General features: G+C 41.8%; 1 protein-coding gene across 5 annotated transcripts in view; it reads right to left on the bottom strand.

Annotated features, from left to right (window-relative positions):
* Positions 1 to 19815, bottom strand: part of FCHSD2 (FCH and double SH3 domains 2) — a 225663-nt gene that overhangs the window by 166386 nt on the left and 39462 nt on the right. For all 5 annotated transcript variants that reach the window (XM_084842414.1, XM_084842413.1, XM_084842411.1 and 2 more), the window contains one exon: positions 10626 to 10671. In XM_084842414.1, coding sequence (XP_084698540.1) covers positions 10626 to 10671 — 46 coding nt within the window. The remainder of the gene's footprint in view (positions 1 to 10625; positions 10672 to 19815) is intronic.

Genomic DNA, 19815 nt, shown 5'->3' with positions numbered 1-19815 from the left:
GCACACACTGGAAGGTCCAAAGGCTGGGGGTCATGACACAATGCTCCAATGAAAAAAGAGCATATAATGATGGTGGGGGTGAGTTAAATCACCATAATTTACTTCTTGATTGCACAGGAATATATGAGTATGACGTGGCACCAGTAAGGGAAGAAAAGTTTTTATGTTTTTAGTGTTCTAAATGCTAAACAGAACAAGTACAATACTTCCCAATTGCACAGATCTTGAACAGGCTTGTTATCCTATACCCAGAAGTATCCTTATGTACCATTTTAAGAAATAACCAGATAATATTTTAATACACATTAGTTGAAACTTAGCTGCAGTTCCCAGTGAATTATTTGTAACAGGCCTGCTGAATCATACCAAGGGTCTATTTAATCCAGCATTCTGTTCCCAACCCTGGCCCACAAGCTGCTTGTGGAAAGCACATAAAGCAGGGCATAAAGTTGATGTTCCTTTCTGTTTGTATCCCAGAAACTGGGATACAAAGGTATACTGTCTGTGAACAAAAAGTTTCAAATCAATAATCATGGCTTTTGATAGATCTATCCTGCAACAAAGGAGTATATTTTAAGCCAGTGGCCATCACATCATGTGGCAGTGAATTCCATCAGTGAATTATGCATTGTGTTTAGTACTTTCTGTTGTCTGCCCACCCTCCTTTACTAAACCACTGGGAAACACTGCCCCCAGAACAGCTACTTCTAAAATATTATTGCAATTAATTTATTATTTGTAGTTCTGTAGAGGTATAAAAACTTTAAGGCAGGGGTGGGCAACTTGTGGCGCTCCAGATAATGTTGGACTGCAGCTCCCATCAGCCCTAGCCAGCACAGACAAAGGTGAGAGATGATGGCAGCTGCAGTCCAACAATATCTGGTTGGCCACAAGTTGTCCAACCCAGCTTTAAAGTAAAACACAAGAATGAAAATGCAGTTCTGTGTAAATAAGGCACCCCTGAAAGATGCTGCAGCATGTCAAGTCAAATTACAGCCAGACACAAAGATATGAACAAAAGTTTCAAAACAAAAGAAAGAATCAGAGAAATTAGATCATTTAGGAAACTCAAAAACAGAACCAACCACTTGTAGTGCTGATAGTTTACATACTGACCAATGAGCGCTTAAACCAGGCATGGGGAACTTCTGGCCAACAGGTGGATACAGCCCATGGGTGTTCCCCATCTGGCCCACCAGCTTTTGTGACTAAGGTTGCAATCCTATGCACACTTACTCCAGAATAAGCCCCACTAAACTCAGTAGAAACTGACGGAATCTAAAGAGAGGTAGGGGTGTGTGTGTGTGTGTGTACTTATTTTTGGGTAGAGGACGCCAATCATTCCAACAAATACGTAGAAAGACAAGCAAAAGACAAGAAGCTTACAAGCATAGGTACATTGTTCATGAAAACAAGGGCCTGACACCCTAAGTGAAAGAACTGAGGAATGCAACTGATGAAGAGTTACTGTTTGATTGGTGTCACTACTTTGCTCACAGAAGTCGCAGTTCCTCCCCCATTAGCAAAAAACTGATATTTCCAGTTCATGAAGGAACTACAATTTCATGCAACTCCAACATTACACCATTCCATTATGTGCAGAAGTCAGCTGGTGGTGATTGAAGGAACTGGCTCTTTAAGAGTACATTTTCTACTTCCCTCTTTTGCCCTTAAGGAACTTTCAGGGGACTAGAATTTCCCTGTGCAGCGTCCATCTGACATGCACACACATGAATACAGTCTTTTCGTCTACACAGCCAGGCCTATTTGAAGATGTTATCTCCTCCATGATTATGTAAAAAGTAAGTAACTGCAGGGCAAACTTTTAAAAGAACCAGTACAGATGCTTGGCAATAATACTCCCGTACCTGCATACAGACTGAACATCTGCATTGCATGAGTATCTCACAGCCAACAGTAATGAATAAATCAGTAAGAACCAGGTATTCACTCAGTTTGCATTGCACACATATTCCTTTTCATCCAAATGATGCTTCTGGGCTTGTGGCCAATTTGATATTTAATTAAAGTCTACTCACTCTTGATTTTCTCTCAATAACTTGGTTACCATTTCCAACAGCTATTAAACAAATTTCATTAGGGAAACTGAACCTCTACTGCATTTCCAGATGTTGCAATGGTGTGGTTTTGAATGAAGGGCCAGCTTGAAAACTGACTTGTTCAATAGAAAGCCACAAACAGACTCCTTAAATCAGTGAAAAGTCATACCTATCCACTTCACTGATGGATGGTCTGAACTAGTGACTGTCCCCACCCTGCCTGGGACAGCAAGCAAGCTTAGATGACTGACAAGTCTCAAGGACCTGCTCCTTCATCCCAGATTTGTCCTGTCTAAAGATATGTTTATTAGACCTAGCCATCACGGCAACTTCCCCCAACCTGTTGTCCTCCAGATGTTTAGAGCTACAACTCCCATCAGCCCCATGGCCAAGGATGATGGGAGTTGCAGCCAAAACATCTGGAGGGAACCAAGTTAGGGAAGGCTACAGTATGCATTAGGGAAACCTGAGTAATTTTGCTATTTGGAGTCTAAAAACAATTTCAGGAAATAAAAGACCTACTCTTCCGGCAAAGCAATGTATCAAAACCAATCTGTTGGCAGTAAAATGAAGATTGGTCACTATTGGAAACTCAGTTCTAGTACTATAGAGCTATCGTCATAGTCAGTTTATTCATATACCACATTTTTCACGACACATGGTGCTTAAAGTGCTTTACAAAAAAAACCCAATAGCCACAATTACAATAAATTATTGGGGTGTTCCCCCAATGAGTGTGGGAAACAACAAGTGTGGGCTGTTTCCCCCATCCCCACCGGTCGTGTGACCAGGATTACCCTAATTACCTGTGCCGCATCGTGGGTTACCGTGTCATCCTAACCCAGCGCATGGCACAGCTGTGGTGACTTTTTACCCATCCTACAACCCATGGCTTGCAGTAGGGGTTGTATGGTGGGTGAAAAGTCACCATGGCCATGTCGCATGCTGAGTTTGGGGGGCAGGGCAACCTGCAATGCGGCAGGGGGTAATTAGGGTAATCCTGGTCATGCGACCAGTGGGGCTGGGGGGAACAATCCATGCTGTGCTTTGCTCTTTGTCCAAACCCGGTCATTAACACAATTCCAGTTCATTTAAATCATCTCAAAAATTTAAATAAGCACAAAGCATACAATAGGTCAGTTAAAAATATCCAGTACTACCAATATTAACATATTCACATTAAACAATTCACTAAACAATTCATGTTAAAAGACCTAATAATAAGATACCTCATCTACATTAAACTTGCAACAAAAAGGGAAATAACCACCACCCCAAGACACTTCAAACAGGCCATCCTGAAGAGGCAGAAAGAGACCCTCTCTCACCAGTCTCATGCCGAGCCAAGAAAGGGCATCCTCATGCCCACAGCAACTCCCCTCCTAACTGTCTCTTGTCAGCAGAATACCAGGAGAGGCAAGATGGGAAAAACCTCTCCCTAGGAAGATAAGAGTGGTAGCTCCATCTCTGAAACAAATCTGGTCTGAGGCTGGCCAGTACCTGGAGGGCAAAGGAAGCCTCACATATGCCATCCTGACTTCGGTGAAAGATGTGCAGCATACAAATACTTATGTCTTCTGTATCCAAATAATACTGATCCTGGCATATATTCACATACGATTTGAAACCCTTGGTTCAGGCCTGCTCAAGTGTTGACTCATCAAGCTGAATGCAGGCCACCAACAGTTTGAGAAGTCACATGATTTTACTCTCTTCCTGATCAATCCATGGTTGGTGGACTGTGTTCTGACATGTCATACACTGTGTAGTCCTACCTCAGATAAAGTATTTCAAATGTACACAAACCTTTATTCCTTGTTAGCAAAAAAAACCCAGAACGACACGCTGAAGCTAAAATCTCAACACAGCTTTGGTTGTTGCATACTTATAGTTTCACAGACATTAAGAGAAAAAACTAAACACCTGCTAGTTGCTCAAGGCAGGACAAAGATGAAGCCTCAGTGACAAAGTAAACTAGGAACATAATTACTGTCTCTGCCCCACCCCCCAAGACTCCTAATTTGTATCATGTGAAATTTAGGCATAGATTTGAGAGTACATATTCTGCAAATTTGGAACACTCAACAGTGGCCACAATTTATTTATTTTTATTTATTTTATTACATTTATATCCCGCCTTTTTTCCTCCAAGGAACTCAAGGTGGCGTACATAATCCTCCTCCTCCTCCATTGTATCCTCACAACAACCCTGTGAGGTAGGTTGGGCTGAGAGTAAGTGACTGGCCCAAAGTCACCCAGTGAGCTTCCATGGCCGAGTGGGGACTAGAACCTGGATCTCCCGACTCCCAGTCCAGCACTCTAGCCACTACACCATGCTGGCTCTCAAGACTGGAAAAGGTCAGTTTACATTCCAATTCCAAAGAAAGGCAATGCCAAAGAGTGTTCAAACTACCATACAATTGCGCTCATTTCACATGCCAGCAAGGTTATGCTCAAAATCCTACAAGCTAGGCTTCAGCAGTATGCGAACCGAGAACTACCGGAAGTACAAGCTGGGTTTCGAAGAGGCAGAGGAACTAGAGATCAAATCGCCAACATTCGCTGGATCATGGAGAAAGCAAGAGAATTCCAGAAAAACTTCATTGACTACGCTAAAGCCTTTGATCACAACAAACTGTGGCAAATTCTTAAAGAGATGGGAGCGCCGAAGAATTGATGCCTTCAAACTGTGGTGCTGGAGAAGTCTCTTACAAGTCCCCTGGACTGCAAGGAGGTCAAATCAGTCCATCCTAAAGGAAATCAACCCTGAGTGCTCATTGGAAGGACAGATACTGAAGCTGAAGCTCAAATATTTTGGTCACCTAATGTGAAGAGAAAACTCCCTGGAAAAGACCCTGATGCTGGGAAAGATTGAAGGCAAAAGGAGAAGGGGACGGCAGAGGATGAGATAGATGGCTAGATAGCATCACCGATGCAATGAATATGAATTTGAGCACACTCTGGGAGAGAGCGGAGGACAGGAAGGCCTGGCGTGCTATGGTCCATGGGGTCACGAAGACTCGGACACGACTTAACAACTGAACAACAACAATTCTGCTTCTCTTCTCTGAACACTTGTATTTCCTCCTACATAAAGTTTCTATCTTGCACAACCTTGTAGAAAGATCTCAATGATTCTGATTGTATTTAATGCTGCCTGGATCACTGAATTACATGCAAGTCATAAAATGAGGCTGGGAACGTTCACACATTATAGATGTTACCACCTGGAAACCTACACTTACAGAGCCATCATGCGGAGAGTTATGATGGAGCAATTCTTGCCACTATTTCTGGAAATTACCTATGAAAAGAACCAGGAGGGTGAGTTGGTTACCTTGCAAACTGAATGTATGACCCCCTCTCTTCAGTCAGTCTTTCCTAAAGCCAGCATGTGCACACTTCCTATTTTTATGGCTTGCAACTGACTAGCTCTTCAGCTAGTTTTGTTCAGTGAAAAGTGAGATAAATTCTAGCACAGCCATTCAACATACATCATATTGTCTATCACTCACTAAACAAAATGAAATTCATCCAGGAAGGTCTCCAGTCCCTGGGATCTGAGGCACAATATTTCATATGGCATTTAAGACCCTTAACAGATAACTCCATAGCACACAGATTACCAAAGAGTGGAGGCATTGTGTACACAAAACCCATGCACAAAACACATCCAGCCATCTGTAATGCTTTTACCACATTACATGGTCTGCCTGCCATCCACCTGCACCTTACCACCAGATAATAAGGAACTCCTCCAAATTGGGGTATTCTATAGTCACTCAAGAGGCTAATTAAGCACAACATTACCTTATCAAGTGTTCATATTCTATTCTGTCATACTGCTTAAATGTATGTTATGGTTCTGGATACAGAAACCAGCACCCTGAGAATCAAGCCTGTTTTTTGTAGCTCTTATGGCTGCAGAGTAAATTTGACAATATTGACAGCGCCTAATGAAATATCAGAAAACACTGGAGAAAGGGGATGCCGAGCAGGTGGAATTTATGGCACTAGCAGAAGACAGACTTGCCAAACAGGCAATATGCATTAATTTGCATAGTTCAGATTGCAGAATTCTACCTCCACTCCACTAGTGGAATGGAGGAGGTGATCATCAATTCCTTCCCCCCTTTCACCCCCACAATTCCCTGTGCTGCCACCCCCAATCTGCTCCAGAGGGACATCACGGGCGGTGATCTGCGACACCATGGGAGGTGGTGCTAAAAGTTGCAGAGGGAGGGAGAATCAACTAAATCACCACCCCCCCCTCATATGCACACACGCACACTTGCTTTCTGTCAGAGGGAGTGTTTTGAGTGCAACTTCGCTCTAGGGATGCTCCTGCCAGCAAAATAAATACTGGATCCTACCCATTGTATTCGTAGGGCCGCGGTGGCTTAGTGGTTAAGACGCTGAACTGCAGACCGGAAGGTCGGCAGGACAGCAGTTCAAGACCCGAGTGCCGCGTGACGGAGTGAGCTCCCGTCTTCAGTCCCAGCTCCTGCCAACCTAGCAGTTAGAAAACAAGAAATTGCAAGTAGATAAATAGGCACCGCTTCAGCGGGAAAGGTAACAGCGTTCTGTGCACCTCGGTGTTCAGTCATGCTGGCTACATGACCACGGAAGCGTCTTTGGACAGCGCTGGCTCTTCAGCTTAGAAATGGAGATGAGCACCACACCCTAGAGTCGGACACGACTGGTTGGGGACACCTTTACCTTTTACCCATTGTATTAAGCCCTGAATATACAGATTCGAATGTACCAAGCTCTTAAGGGACAGAACAACCAAAAGCTGGAAAATGTAGTTCTGCTAAACGAACAATACATAACAGGCTGTGCTATCATCATCTTGAATTAGTTTAAGAAACTTGTCCTGTACTGCTCTCACTGAAAGACACATAAAATGGGATTTAAATTAAACATGAAAAGTTTTCCTGTAATATTATTTTTGTCATCTGGATTATACTGTGTGCACCTTATGCCAACATTAGTAGGAAAGTGAAAAAGGGTTCCCATCTCTGTTAACAGAAGTAAAGCTATCTAAGACAAGAATTTACACATATGAAAATTTGACACTAAGATAAATATGACAATGACAGATGCAGCACTGTAGCCATCAGTATGGCCAGCTGGGCACACCCTCTACTTTTGGTCCTATAGTAACTCTTCTCTGCTGGTAGCAAATATTTGCCAAATTAGTAGCCTCTCGTTTTATTACTTGGGAGCGGGCATGGACTGCTTTCCTGAGCTGACTTGGCCACCCTTATGTTTCCGCTCCCCCCGCCTTTTCTTTCCTTGGGCGGGTAAGGCTAGAGCTGGCTGATAGAAGGCCTTTTATCTGCTTGAAACTAAACAAGTCAGCTACTGTACATTTAGAACTGTATATACTGAATAATCATTTACAGCAGATTTAACTTAAACATTCTCTCTGTTTTCCTTAGCTGTCAACACTTTCTGAATTTCTGCATGCCTGAAAGCACTACTTCTAGCCCTACTGTGCGGGAAGCAGGTTTCAAGAAGTTCACTATGCTTCTTATATTCCACAGACTAAGAAAAGTAGCACCATTCAAGCCATCATGTTCAGTTGTCCTTATATCCAACCAAAGCATCTGGTGGAGTTTATTATAAAATCTTGCTCACTAAATCAGGAACTTCCTTTGACTGGTCAATAAAAACTTCACTCTAGTCTATACTAAGCTTATGTTATTGTAACCAGGACCAATTTAATAATTATACCAACCCTGGTTAGTAGTTAGTAGTGACACCAAATAATGGTGTTCCAGCTGCAAGAGTGTTTTTGTCCATGTAGACAGGGGTGATCCAGTAGACATTGTTTACTTGGACTTCCAAAAGGCTTTTGACAAAGTCCCTCACCAAAGACTCCAGAGAAAACTCAGCAGTCATGGAATAAGAGGACAGGTCCTCTTATGGATCAGTAACTGGTTAAAAAACAGAAAGCAGAGAGTAGGAAGAAATGGTAAATTCTCCCAATGGAGGGAAGTAAATAGTGGGGTCCCACAGGGATCTGTATTAGGACCAATGCTTTTCAACCTGTTCATAAATTATCTGGAATTAGGAGTGAGCAATGAAGTGACCAAGTTTTCAGATGATACCAAATTATTTAGGGTTGTTAAAACAAAAACGGATTGTGAAGAGCTCCAAAAGGATCTCTCTAAACTGGTAGAATGGGCATCTAAATGGCATAGGCAGTTCAACGTAAGCAAGTGTAAAGTGATGCACGTTGGGGCAAAAAATCCCAACTTCAAGTATAGCCTGATGGGATTTCAGCGACCAAGAAATCGATCTTGGGGTTGTGGTGGACAGCTCAATGAAGATGTCAACCTAGTGTGCAGCTGCTATAAAAAAGGCAAACTCCATGTTAGGCATAATTAGAACAGGGATTGAGAATAAAACTGAAAACATCATATTACCCCTATACAAATCTATGGTGCAACCACACTTGGAATACTGTGTCCAGTTCTGGTCACCACACCTAAAAAAATATATTGTAGAGCTGGAAAAGGTGTAGAAAAGGGCAACAAAAATGGTCAAGGGGCTGGAGCATCTCCCCTATGAGACAAGGTTACAACAGCTGGGATTATTTAACTTGGAAAAAAGAAGGGTAAGGGGAAACATGATAAGAGGTCTACAGAATTATGCAAGGTGTGGAGAATGTGGACAGAGAGACATTTTTCTCCCTCTCACATAATACTAGAACCCACGGTCATCCTATGAAGCTGATTCATGGGAGATTCAGGATGTATAGAAGGAAGGACTTCTTCACACAGCGCAGAGTTAAACTATGGAATTCGCTACCACAGGATGTAGTGATGGCCACCAGTTTGGATGGCTTTAAAAGCGGCTTAGACAAATTCCTGGAAGAAAGGGCTATCAATAGCTACTAGTCTTGATGACTATGGGCTACCTCCAGTACCAGAGGAGGTGAGCCTATGTACACCAGTTGCTGGGGAACATGAATGGGAGGGTGCTATTGCACTCATGCCATACTTGTGGGCTCCTGGTCGACAGCTGGCTGGCCACCATGTGAACAGAATGCTGGACCAGATGGACCCTTGGTCTGATCCAGCAGGGCTCTTCTTATGTTCTTATGTCTGGAGAATGGACCTATTACACCCAATTCGTATTCTACTCTCCATCATTCCCTTCTGCTGAACATATGCTGGCTGTTCTCTTATTTTGTGATATGGGAGGCTAGGGGCATGTTCCTCCAACTGACACTTCAACTGAGTACAGTCTTTGTGTTCTGTGTCCTTTATTTATAGGGCTTAGGATGACAAAATGCTGTCATTCTGTATTTGTTTTTAGCAAGATGCAGTTGGCACAGTACTAGAGAATTCACATACAGCAATGTATTTCATTTGTAAAAGAGCAAGAAAAAGTTTATTATTCCTATTTAATAGGATGAGGTAAGAAGAGACTCATTTGCCCAAATCTTGGCTTGTGGTTCAAGCAAAAACTTCCAGTATTTAGTCTGTTCTTCACTATCTGTGACCTTCGATATGTCACTCAAAATATTCCTGGCGAGCTACATTTCTCCTCACACTGGTACAATAACTCTTCCCCTACCTTCACAACAGAAAACAACTGAAGGTAGATGTTCAGATTGTAAGACAGCAGAAGGGGGAAAACTACAGAAAAAAATGTAAGAGATCTGACAGTACAGTTGGCCAGCAGACATTATACATGTAGCCCCTGTCAGTGTGTGTCAAAATCCATTGAAGTTCACCTAAAGAACTGATGATCAACATGTCAATAAAACATAGACACTTGAATATATATGAACAGCTTAGTTACACTGAATTAACCAGAATAGTTAAATCTGTGTATCTACATAGCAGTTCTAGGAGAATTTTTCATTTATTATAAGATTGATGATATTCTTAATCATTCATATAGGATGTAATATGCAAAGGATATCACAGTCACAACCACCATCCAATTCATCCTTTTAAAAGATCCCGTGAAGCAGGTCAATATTTTGGTTTTATAGATGGGGAACTGATGCAGAGTTGACAGTGCATTTGTCAAAACTATCTAGTGACTCCATGATGAAATTTCTCTATGGGAAATGTCTGAAACATCTCCCTATGTTTCAAAAGTCCAAACCCACCTCTCTATCCACAACACCAGGCTGGCTCAAGCAATCAATATTCAGCAATGGAATAAGAAGTACAGCACATTGAAGGTTGAAAGGAAGGACTAGATTATGCAACTCCAGCCCTTGTGTACTAGCAGCAGTAAGCCTCAATGCCTAGCATGAGACCAAGGGATGAATCAACAGCAAGGGCCGGTATGACACATACACATTAATGGAGCCATAATGTGTAAGGTTAGAAAGGCCCTCTGATCTTCTACTACATTTTGTGGCATCACTGCTTGTCTTTCTGGGTATTGTCTTGTTGGCAACATCAATGTCACCATGAAGTTTCAGGGACTGGGGTGGGGGGAGGAAGGGGGAGACTTTGGCTACAGGAAAAGAAACTGTGGGATACATGTTGCTAATTCTTAGGACTTAACACAGAGATTTATTATGCAACTTACCTGTGCATATTCTTTCTCAATTGCAGCTTTCTTCAGACTGAACGTCCTACAAGAAACATGAAGGAAGTGTCATTAAAATGCACAGATTACCACAGTGCAAGTCCAACTGATGTACATTTTTAAAGGATTCTACATGAGCTTGGTTCAAACACTTTGTAAATCTGCTCTGATTGACAAAAACAGACATCTAATGAGAGCAGAACTGTTCAATGTTTAAACAACCGCTACTTAGGAACTTCAACATGCAGCTTATGGCTTCAGAACAACTTCCCTTCATGTTTTAAAAAAGGACAATTCTCAGAGATCCACTGTAATAACTGATTGTTGTAATCTATCTAGATTTACTCTGCAGTGTCAGATTCTGAACTAGTTTTAATCAACACAATTGAGCTACACAGAGGAAAGCCACTGTTCTGATTCTATGCTTAATATAGTTGGGTAGATTTTTGAAATGCAAGACTCCAATCTACTCTTCAGGAACTCTGTTGCACTAGCATAGATCCTCTTATGGTGGATTGGAGAAAGTCTTAGCATGTTGTTGGGACATTTAGGTGTCAAACAACCGTGCAGCTGAAGACATGACACAGGGCTAGTCTTGACCACGATGAGGGCCAAGTTTATTCTCACTGTAATGGTGATTTGTGCAAAGAAACAGAAAGAAGCACTCAGTATATTTCTTATTGATTATTACCGTGAAAATCATCACCTACACACTGAACACAAGTGATTCCTGAGATTATAGCAGCAGTGGAGCTATTGATTAAAAGAGAGGGCTGCACATATTTTATAATTGCATCATATAAGCACTATCAACAAATTCTGCTAGAAGCTAAGCAAAGTATTTCAATGCCTGAAGAAACCTCAGACACTTCTCCCCAATCCCTTTTCCATCACTTGACTGCAGCAGCCAGTGATGACTTGAATTTGTGAATGGACCATCACAGAAAATAAATAAATAAATAAATAAATAAATAAATAAATACTGTCTATCATCACAAATAATGTTTTTTCAGTGGTTCACACATTCAGCTGCTAATCATCAAGTGTACAGTACAGAAATCAAGTGTTGAACATATATGAACTGGCCATGAAAAATCAGTGACGCTCCCATCCCTCTTAGGATTTTGGAATAGCCTAGCGGTGGACTTTTAAAAGTTGTGATTTTTTATACATTCTGCTGTGTAAGCCCCCAGGATAAGGTAGGGCACCAATTCTTAACACCCACACATGAAGAACGTAGAACCTGGTCTTAATGTGTGTCATATATGTGCTTTTCTGGCAGAAATCTACAGAAACAGGCATCATTAGTTTATTTGTTTAATTTGCCTGTTAACCTACAATTCAGTCTTTTGCAAATGGAACAGTCCTAGAAGAAAGATCACAATACAAGTGCTCTTCATTCATGTTTACATTCTAAATTTTCTAGCTTTCAACAAATTCAATAGATTTGCCCAGTGATGCCCCAAATATTCCAAGATATTGAAATATTGTAAACTGCCCAGAAAGCTTTGGCTGTTAGGCAGTGTAGAAATGTAATTAATTAATTAATTAAATCCCCAGTCCACAAAGGTAAAACCAAAGATGTATGTAAGTCCAAAAGCCTTTTTAAAACTGTAGAGAGTTAAACATCCTTAAGGACATATAGATAAAGGTCTCCTACCTGTAAATATGAACTTAACACTGCACATTTGTCAATAAGCTGTATACACAATATCATCCCACCCTAATTAGCATAATTACCCTCACTAGGTACAGGTTGTCATGACATCCGAATCTGGTGAGGGTAAGCAGCTGGGGTGGTTTACAAACCACCCTAAAAACCTAGAACAAGCCATGGGTTTCAGCGTGATTTGCAAACCACCCCAGCTACCCGCCCTTGCTGGATTTGGATGTCACAACTCTAGTCCAGCAAGAGAAATTACGCTAATTCAGTGGCTTACGACCAGCATATGCGGGGAGGGAAAATTAGCAATCATGACTGATTTTCCCTCCATGATCATGCAAACCTGCCCAAGAGCTGGTAGTTAGGCTGGGTAGAGCTGTTTTCATAAGGAAAATTGAAATTAATTCCCATGTTTGACTGGTAGGTAACTTACTTTTTATGAAGCTATAAGTGTAGGTTTAGCATATTTGTGATGAGATTTAATTGTAAATATGTTATTTTTTCCCCTTCATGGATCACTGTCTTGTTGTGGCGAAGGGGCTTGCATACCTCAGTGAAGCCATAAGCTATCCCGTGCAGGGCCACCCAAGACGGACAGGTCATGGCGGAGAGCTCTGACAAAATGTGGTCCACTGGAGAAGGAAATGGCAACCCACTCCAGTATTCTTGCCAAGAAAACCCTATGGAACATATTACAAGGTTAAAAGATATGACGCCAGAAGATGAGTCCCTCAGGTCGGAAGGTGGCCAATATACTACTGGGGAAGAGGAGAGGGAAATTCCAAGTAGCGCCAGAAAGAGTGAGGCGGCTGGGCCAAAGCCAAAAGGACACTCAGCTGTGGATGTGTCTGGTGGTGAAAAGAAAATCCGATGCGGTAAAGAACAATATTGCTTAGGAACCTGGAATGTAAGATCAGTGAATCAAGGTAAGCTGGAGGTGGTCAAACATGAGATGGCAAGATTGAACATCGACATCTTGGGCATCAGCGAACTAAAACGGACAAACATGGGTGAATTTAATTCAGGTGACCATCGTATCTACTACTGTGGGCAAGAATCCCTTAGAAGAAATGGAGAAGCACTCATAGTCAACAAAAGGGTGGGAAAAGCAGTACTGGGGTACAATGTCAAAAATGACAGAATGATCTCAGTACGAATCCAAGGCAAACCATTCAACCTCACAGTAATTCAAGTCTATGCCCCAACCACTGAGGCCAAAGAAGCTGAGGTTCATTGGTTCTATGAAGACCTACAACACCTTCTAGAACTAACAACAAAAAAAAATGTCCTTTTCATCATAGGGGACTGGAATGCTAAAGTAGGAAGTCAAGAAATCACCGGGATAACAGGCAAGCATGGCCTTGGTGTACAAAATGGAGCAGGACAAAGGCTAATAGAGTTTTGCCAAGAGAACACACTGATCATAGCAAACACTCTTTTCCAACAGCTCAAGAAGCGACTCTACACATGGACATCACCAGATGGTCAATATCGAAATCAGATTGATTAGATACTTTGCAGCCAAAGATGGAGAAGCTCCATACAGTCAGTAAAAACAAGACCTGGAGCTGACTGTGGCTCAGATCATGAGCTTCCTATTGCAAAATTTCGGCTTCAATTGAGGAACGTAGGGAAAACCACTAAACCATACAGGTATGACCTAAATCATATCCCTTATGAATATACAGTGCAGGTGAGGAATAGATTTCAGGGATTAGACCTGATAGACAGAGTGCCTGAGGAACTATGGACGGAGGTCCGTAACATTGTTCAGGAGGCAGCAATGAAATCCATCCCAAAGAACAAGAAATGCAAGAAAGCCAAGTGGCTGTCTGATGAGGCTTTACAAGTAGCTCACGAAAGAAGGGAAGCGAAAAGCAAGGGAGAAAGGGAAAGATATAGCCAACTGAATGCAGAGTTCCAGAGAATAGCAAGGAGAGACAAGGAGGCCTTCTTAAATGAACAATGCAAAAAAAATCGAGGAAAACAACTGAATGGGAAAGACTAGAGATCTCTTCAAGAAAACTGAAGATCTCAAGGGAACGTTTTGTGCAAAGAAGGGCATGATAAAGGACAAAGAAGGCAGGGACCTAACAGAAGCAGATGAGATTAAGAAGAGGTGGCAAGAATACACAGAAGAATTATACAGGAAAGATCTGAATGTCCCTGATAGCCATGATAGTGCGGTCACTGAACTGGAGCCGGACATCCTCGAGAGTGAAGTCAAGTGGGCCTTAGGAAGCATTACTAACAACAAAGCTAGCGGAGATGACAGTATTCCAGCTGAGTTATTTACAATCCTAAAAGACGATGCTGTTAAAGTGCTGCACTCAATATGCCAACAAATTTGGAACATTCAACAGTGGCCACAAAACTGGAAAAGGTCAGTTTACATTCCAATTCCAAAGAAGGGCAACGCCAAAGAGTGTTCAAACTACCACAAAATTGCGCTCATTTCACATGGAAGCAAGGTGATGCTCAAAATCCTACAAGCTAGGCTTCAGCAGTATGCGAACCGAGAACTACTGGAAGTACAAGCTGGGTTTCGAAGAGGCAGAGGAACAAGAGATCAAATCGCCAACATTCGCTGCATCATGGAGAAAGCAAGAGAATTCCAGAAAAACGTCTATTTCTACTTCATTGACTACGTTAAAGCCTTTGATTGTGTGGATCACAACAAACTCTGGCAAATTCTTAAAGAGATAGGAGTACCAGACCACCTTACCTGTCTCCTGAGAAACCTGTACGAGGGTCAAGAAGCAACAGTAAGAACCGGACATGGAACAACCGATTGGTTCAAAATTGGGAAAGGAGTACGACAAGGCTGTATATTGTCACCCTACTTATTTAACTTATATGCAGAGTACATCATGAGAAACGCCGGGTTGGATGAAACACGGGTCGGAATTAATATTGCTGGGAGAATTATCAACAACCTCCGATATGCAGACGATACCACCCTAATGGCAGAAAGCGAAGAGGAGCTAAAGAGCCTCTTGTTGAGGGTGAAAGTGGAGAGTGCAAAAGCTGGCTTGAAACTCAACATTAAAAAAACGAAGATCATGGCATCTGGCCCCATCACTTCCTGGCATATAGAAGGGGAAGAAATGGAAGCAGTGACAGATTTTATTTTATTGGGCTCCAAGATCACCGCAGACAGTGACTGTAGCCATGAAATTAAAAGACACTTGCTCCTTGGGAGGAAAGCTATGGCAAACCTAGAGAGCATAGTAAGAAGCAGAGACATCACCTTGCCGACAAAGGTTCATATAATCAAAGCTATGGTTTTCCCAGTAGCAACGTACGGCTGTGACAACTGGACTGTATGGAAGGCTGAGCACTGAAGAATCGATGCTTTCGAACTGTGGTGCTGGAGAAGACCCTTACGAGTCCCCTGGACTGCAAGGAGGTCAAATCAGTCCATCCTAAAGGAAATCAACCCTGAGTGCTCATTGGAAGGACAGATACTGAAGCTGAAGCTCAAATATTTTGGCCACCTAATGTGAAGAGAAAACTCCCTGGAAAAGACCCTGATGCTGGGAAAGACTGAAGGCAAAAGGAGAAGGGGACGGCAGAGGATGAGATAGATGGCTAGATAGCACCACCGATGCAATGAATATGAATTTGAGCACACTCCGGGAGAGAGCGGAGGACAGGAAGGCCTGGCGTGCTATGGTCCATGGGGTCACAAAGAGTCGGACACGCCTGAACGCCTGAACAACAACAACAATGTGATTTTTAAAATGAGAGAGAAATTATTATTTTACTGATATTTTAAAAATAATAATCCTATTGAATTTTTTAGTTTTGCTCTCACCAGAATTGTGGAAGACCAAGCATTTCAAAAATACACAAAGTTGTTCAATTTTCATAAATTATATGGGTTATAATTAAGGTATTTTGACAAAGAACATTTAACATTTTGTACACAGCCCTGCCCATAAACCAACATTAGCGATGAAACCTGGGCGCAAGGGTGTTCCCCCTCAAGAAGTAGATTTGAAAGATGAATCCTTCATGCTTGATTCCTCCCACACAAGTCTGCCTTATACAAATCCCACTTCAAGAGATTATTGAAGCTCTACTACAGGAAGAAGCACAGCAGCGGTGAGCCTTCCTGCTAGAATCTTGGAGAAGCCCAATATCCTTTAAGACAGGAATGATGAATCCCCGGCCCAAAGGAGATCACCATCTGACAAGGGGTCAAATGCCAGCTGTGGAGTGGCCCCACCCACTGTGGGTATGTGGCCCCCAAAATGCTTGTCTGGAACTAATCTGGCCCTTGAGCTAAAAAAGGTTCCCCACTGGTGCTTTAAGACATTTTAAAATTATTCTTTTATGACATTCCAACAAAGGAGAACAAAAACAAAAAAGAAAAAAAAAGTAGCTACATACATTTGAATATATCAATTTCAATGCATGCCTATGAAGTGTCTGTGTGTCTGTGTATATATATATTTCATACACACACACACACACACACACACACAAATATATATATATATGTATGTATGTATGTATGTATGTTTAAAACATAGAAAATAGCCGACATCTATTAGGAATGTTTCTGGAGTACCGATTTTGATTTACATTTCCCAAAATAAATTCTGGAAAATAATCCTGGGTCACATTACACAAATAGGCTACACGTATTCTGCACTGCAAATTAGTTACTTTGAAATGTATTAGACACCCAGTTAATGATTTCAACTGCTCAAATCAGTTGAAAATTTTGCATGAAATATAGGTATCTTAAGCCCAGTCACACATAGTAACTGACCCTCTTCTGAATTAATTTGCGCCAAGCCAGGAACAGCTATTTGCTTTGCAGAAGCACTGTACATTTGCCTGCCTGCCCCCAATTCAAACAAGATGCTATCTCCTCTTGTGACAGCAGGATGCACTAAATAGTTGCACAGAGTTCTGAACAATGATCAGAAACATGCTTTTCTTGTACCCTGTGATCAATACCAAGCATTATGTTTACAAATCTTGCTTTGTACCGATGTTATTCCAATATTTAAAGAAAAAATCTCAAGTCTCCAATATTTAATGGCAGCATGGATTAGCTATTACATTTTTGCCTTTTTATTTGCAAAGAATCAGCTTCAGGAGAAGCAACACTGGAGACTGACAGTGCCAGCCGTTTATGTTCTTTCAAGGTTTGTATTTTCTCCAGCTGTGTTACTGGCATCCCCTAGAACAGACATATACAAAGCTTTTTTTAACCTCACGACAGTTTATACAGGAATGCTCTTATGACATCTAGACATTTATTACAAAAACATCAAGAGAAACAAGATTTAAAGAATCAGATTTCCCAAGAGTAAAGCATCTCTGCTTGGAGCAAAAAATAAAAGAAAAAGTAACTAATCTGAAACCTTTACTGTCTTATCTTAAGTAATCTGACACACCACATTTGTACAATGTAAAGAATTTCAGATTTAACAGTTTAATTCAAGCAGGGGGGCTTTTTCATTTACCAGCATTCTAGGGAAGAATGTTTGGCATTATATATTAACAAAAGCCTTCTGTAACACTCATTAACATCCTGGAAAGGCCCTATTTGCTTGCACAAAAAAAAATCCCATCTGTTATGCATTATGCACATGTATTCATAACTGCTATTGTATATGCATGTCTACATCTTTAATAATTACAAAGACTAAAGTAAAATGAATTTTCCCCTGACATTTTCATTTTGTTTCTGAGGCAGAAGTTAGTGTTTTCAAGCAGGTTTTTCAAGAAAGGACATTGGTCTTATCAGAGGTATTCCCGCAATGTGTTTCCAATGCTTACCTTCATTTGTTTCAACAAGAGCTCACAGAGAAAGTAAAAGTTGCTGTTTTACATGATTTAACATAAAATGACTGCCTAAAATCATTCATCAATATTTTAAAATACTGATTAAAGCTCATATTTATCCAAGGTATATTACTTTGAGCCAGGTATACATCTGCCCAGGAATTCACAAAAGCATACAGTCAGATATCTGCCACTGAATTTGGTACCTTGTGAATAAACAGGTTGCTATAGTTCTTTGAGTGGTCATCTGTGCATTCACACATATGGGCTCTGCGTCTGCAAAGAGCCTTGATTTGGTAAATTTCTATAGCTGAAGAATTTGGGCGGGAACCCTTCCCCCACCATCCCAATGGTCATGTCCCTAGCAGGTTCCCACTTATTCCCTCAGTTCCTTGAGGTGGACAATATAGCCTCGGAACCAAGAAGCAATACCTTTGGTACCCAACATCTAATTCAAGTATGACACCGAAGAGGGGACAGTGGGTGGGTTGTGCGAATGCACAGATGACCAGATGAAGAACTACAGTTACAGGTAGCAATCTGCCTTCCTTCTTTGTGGTCTCTGTGCATCACATATATAGGCAAGTAGCAAGCTAATTTACAAGGTGGTAGGTCAGTGTCCTATTGCAGTGAAGAAGAAAGGACAGCATGACCAAAGGAACAATCAGCTCTAGTCTGAGCATCCAATCTGTAATGTCTAAGGAAGGTAGACAGTGTCGACCAGGCTGCTGCATGAAGAATGGCAACCCCTCTGTCGAATGTGAGAAAACAGAAAATCCTTCAATAGGAGAGTGGAACGCAGAGACAGCAGAGAGCTACACTCTCAAAGATGAGAATTTAAGTCCTTTTCCAAACAGAGAGATGAGGAACTGTAGAATTTGGTGTCATGAACACCGTAGGGGATGAAAACCTCAAGCCTGGGTGAAAGAAGAAAAAGCAATCCATTTTGTGGAGTAAGAGTGCTGCATAGAGGGCTTACAGGCAGTATCAAGAATCTGTTATATCACTGCTTGGTCCCAACAGTGATACAACACATTCTTGATACTGCCTGTAAGCCCTCTATGCAGCACTCTTACTCCACAAAATGGATTGCTTTTTCTTCTTTCACCCAGGCTCGAGGTTTTCATCCCCTATGGTGTTCATGGGGATCTTCCATGCCATCATGTGGACAGTTGTTAGGTCTGGGTGATGGATTCGGCCATTCTCACTGGTGAGAAGAGACAAGAGTGATAGGAGGTATCAGAATTGACCTTGTGCCATTCTGAATAATGTGGTGAACCAAGTTTGGCGAGGCCACCATGGAGTTATGATGCACACAGTCTTGTCTGTCACAATCTTCACCAACCTTTGTGATCAGTGGGAACTGAGGGAAAAGGTAGTACAAATATCCCATCCATGTATGGCTGAAAGTGTCTCCCTGCAAGACCACACCATGTCCTCCCCGGCAGCAAAAAAACTGACAGATGGCATTGTGCTGTGTGGCAAATAGGTCCACCTCCGGTGCACCCCAGCACTGGAAAAGTGTCCTTAGTACCGATCTGTCCATCTCCCACTCGTGGGAGGTCAGCGTGGTTCGACTGAGTGGATCTGCAAGCACATTGTGAACACCAGCCACATGCACTGCCACTAGTCCAATACTGTGAGGGATGCACCATTGAAAAACCTGGAGAGTAAGGGTGAGCAGAAGGAGCCATCTGGTACCCCCTTCCTTGTTCAAGTATG

The sequence above is a fragment of the Heloderma suspectum genome, chromosome 3, assembly GCF_057233095.1.
Source record: "Heloderma suspectum isolate Gila_16-S chromosome 3, 16-S_ref, whole genome shotgun sequence".
Classification (NCBI taxonomy): Eukaryota; Metazoa; Chordata; class Lepidosauria; order Squamata; family Helodermatidae; genus Heloderma; species Heloderma suspectum.
The sequence above is the reverse complement of the archived record's forward strand: the minus strand, read 5'-3'. Positions and strand labels throughout refer to the sequence as shown.